The sequence below is a fragment of the Phytophthora infestans genome, genomic scaffold, assembly GCF_000142945.1.
Source record: "Phytophthora infestans T30-4 supercont1.14 genomic scaffold, whole genome shotgun sequence".
Classification (NCBI taxonomy): domain Eukaryota; phylum Oomycota; class Peronosporomycetes; order Peronosporales; family Peronosporaceae; genus Phytophthora; species Phytophthora infestans.
In genome coordinates, this window is record NW_003303745.1 from 2,823,826 (window position 1) to 2,826,261 (window position 2,436).

Below are 2,436 nucleotides of genomic sequence, written 5' to 3' on the forward strand. Positions count from 1 at the left end.
TTTCGACGTAGATACCAGCAGAGACGACGATGAGAACGATCAGTCCACAGATGAGAGGCCTCCGGAGGTGAGGGCTTTTTATAATCCATTAGGTGCAGGAGAAACAACGTGTCATTAGGAGCAATGATCAGCACAAGCTCTGACCAGAGTACTTAAATTTTGCTGGAACCTTCATTGGGTTTCGCAATTAATTAAGAGCATATCTTGATAAGGTTGGACAGCTTCTTTTTCACCGATCCTACTGGGGCGGGTGGTGGAGCTCAACGAGGCCTACATACATGGCCGCACCCAGCACTGCACCTATGAACGGGCCCAAAATGGGGATCCAGAAGTACCCACCGTGCGACGAGAACACCTTCCAACCCCAGCCGCCGAAAAACGTCAGAAGGCGCGGACCGAAGTCGCGAGCGGGGTTAAGAGCGTAGCCTGTATTGAGGCCGAACGACATACCGATGCCTGTCAGTAGTAGACCCACAGCACCGGGGAAACTGTAGGGACTGGCAGGTTTGTTGATTTGGTCACACAACGCGAAGATGCCACTAACTAGCAGAGCCGTACCGATGACTTCGTTAGCGAACGCAGCCCAGTTCGGGATCTGTGGGTTTGGGTATGTGGCAAAGATTCCCTGAGTGAATTCGCGCTCGGGGTCGACGATGTCGAGCCACGGGTAGTAGACGATGAAGAGCACCAACGCAGCAGCGAACGCCCCCATTGTCTGCGCGATGATGTAGCCCGGAACTTTGCGCCACTCGAAGCGCTTGAATATTGCCATGGCCACACTGACTGCAGGATTGAGATGACCACCGCTAACACCACCCGAGAAATGAACCCCGAAGAGAAGTGCGATACCCCAGCAGAGATTTACCGAAAGATAGTCACCAGCAGCCCTCTTACTAAGCACGAACTGGGCCACGGAGCCGTCACCGATCAGCACGAGGATAAAAGTACCGACGAATTCAGCCATGTAAGCGCGCATGTCTGGGTTACGAATCGCGAAGGGTGCTAGTCGACCATTGCCTTCGAGGTCAGCATAGCCACCGAAACCAGGCTTGTATTCTGCCATAATTGTGTTGCGTCTTGAGCTGCTGGTTTCGCTTGGTCAAGTCGGGAAAAAGCAATTTGACGACTGAAAGTGGAGAAGAAGTCCACTACCGGATATTTTTAGAAGTGTCACACTCCTCGTGTCTTATCGTTCTACTATTCGAGGACACGCAAGCGTCGGTGGCGTCTATATTGGTGCTTTGCACTGTCATTGGCCTTCGAAACAAGCTTTATCTCCCAAGAATAGTGAAGTCCAAGCGTAGACGAAGTACCTCCATTTTTATCCAGAAATATAAGCTGTATTGATGTGCGTGCATTGGACCGATACTTATCTACCAACGTTCGTCCACGCTACCGTTGCTACATTTACTGAGGAGGGTGGTGGGCCTCAATGAGACCCACGTACGTGGCAGCACCAACAATGCCACCCACAAACGGACCGACAATGGGGATCCAGAAGTAGCCGTCACGCAGAGTCCACACCTTCCAGCCCCATCCAGCGAAGAATGTGAAGAGACGAGGACCGAAGTCACGAGCGGGGTTGAGAGCATAACCAGTGTCGAGGCCGAACGCCATGCCAATGCACGTAAGCATCAGAGCAACGGCACCAGGAAAACTGTAGGGGCTCGCGGGCTTGTTGAGCTGGTCTCCGACAGCAAAGATGCCGCTTACAAGCAGAGCCGTACCGATGATCTCATTCGCAAGGGCCGACCAGTTAGGGATCTGAGCGTTTGGGTAGGTGGCGAAGATACCCTGCGTTGTCTCACGTTCCGGGTCGTGGATATCGAACCACGGGTAGTACACAATGAAGACGATGATGGCGGCCGCGAAGGCACCGGCAGTCTGGGCGACAAAGTAACCGGGAACCTTGTGCCATTCGAAACGCTTGAACAAGGCCAGCGTGAGAGTGACGGCCGGATTCAGGTGACCACCACTGACACCTCCAGCGAAGTGAATGCCGAAAAGCAGAGCGATACCCCAGCACAAGTTCACGGACAGGTAGTGGCCGGCACCGCCTCCGCCGAGCACGTACTGCGCAACGGATCCATCACCGATAAGCACGAGGATGAAGGTGCCGACGAATTCCGCAAGGTAGGCGCGGAAGTTTGGGTTGTGAACATGATAGAATGGCAGGCGGGAGTTGCTCTCCAGGTCGGTGAAGCCGTGCTTACTGGTGCCGTATTCGGTCATACTTGATCGGGTGCGAGTAATGAGAAGGAAACTTGCCAGGAAGAGGGAAAATGAAAGAATGCATGAGTCTAATGGTGTCGCTCCGAACGGGTTGCCTTGAAGTCGCTTGGTGTGGGTGGTCAGAAGGAAGAGCATAGAGGCGTCAATGGAGGAGCAAAGCCAAGTATCAAACGCTCATGGCAATAACAGCTGCTCGCGACATAA

General features: G+C 53.4%; 2 protein-coding genes across 2 annotated transcripts; both read right to left on the reverse strand.

Moving 5' to 3' along the window:
• Positions 1-238: 238 nt before the first annotated feature.
• PITG_09383 (aquaporin, putative) lies at positions 239-1,063 on the reverse strand (the record flags this gene model as incomplete). Its single annotated transcript, XM_002903598.1, has 1 exon — positions 239-1,063. One exon carries the CDS (start codon positions 1,061-1,063, stop codon positions 239-241), a length of 825 nt encoding a protein of 274 aa, XP_002903644.1.
• Positions 1,064-1,407: 344 nt separating this feature from the next.
• On the reverse strand, positions 1,408-2,232 carry PITG_09384 (aquaporin, putative; the record flags this gene model as incomplete). The annotated part of the gene is made up of 1 exon (XM_002903599.1): positions 1,408-2,232. The coding sequence occupies one exon, from the start codon at positions 2,230-2,232 to the stop codon at positions 1,408-1,410; it is 825 nt and encodes a 274-aa protein (XP_002903645.1).
• Between the last annotated feature and the right edge of the window lie 204 nt (positions 2,233-2,436).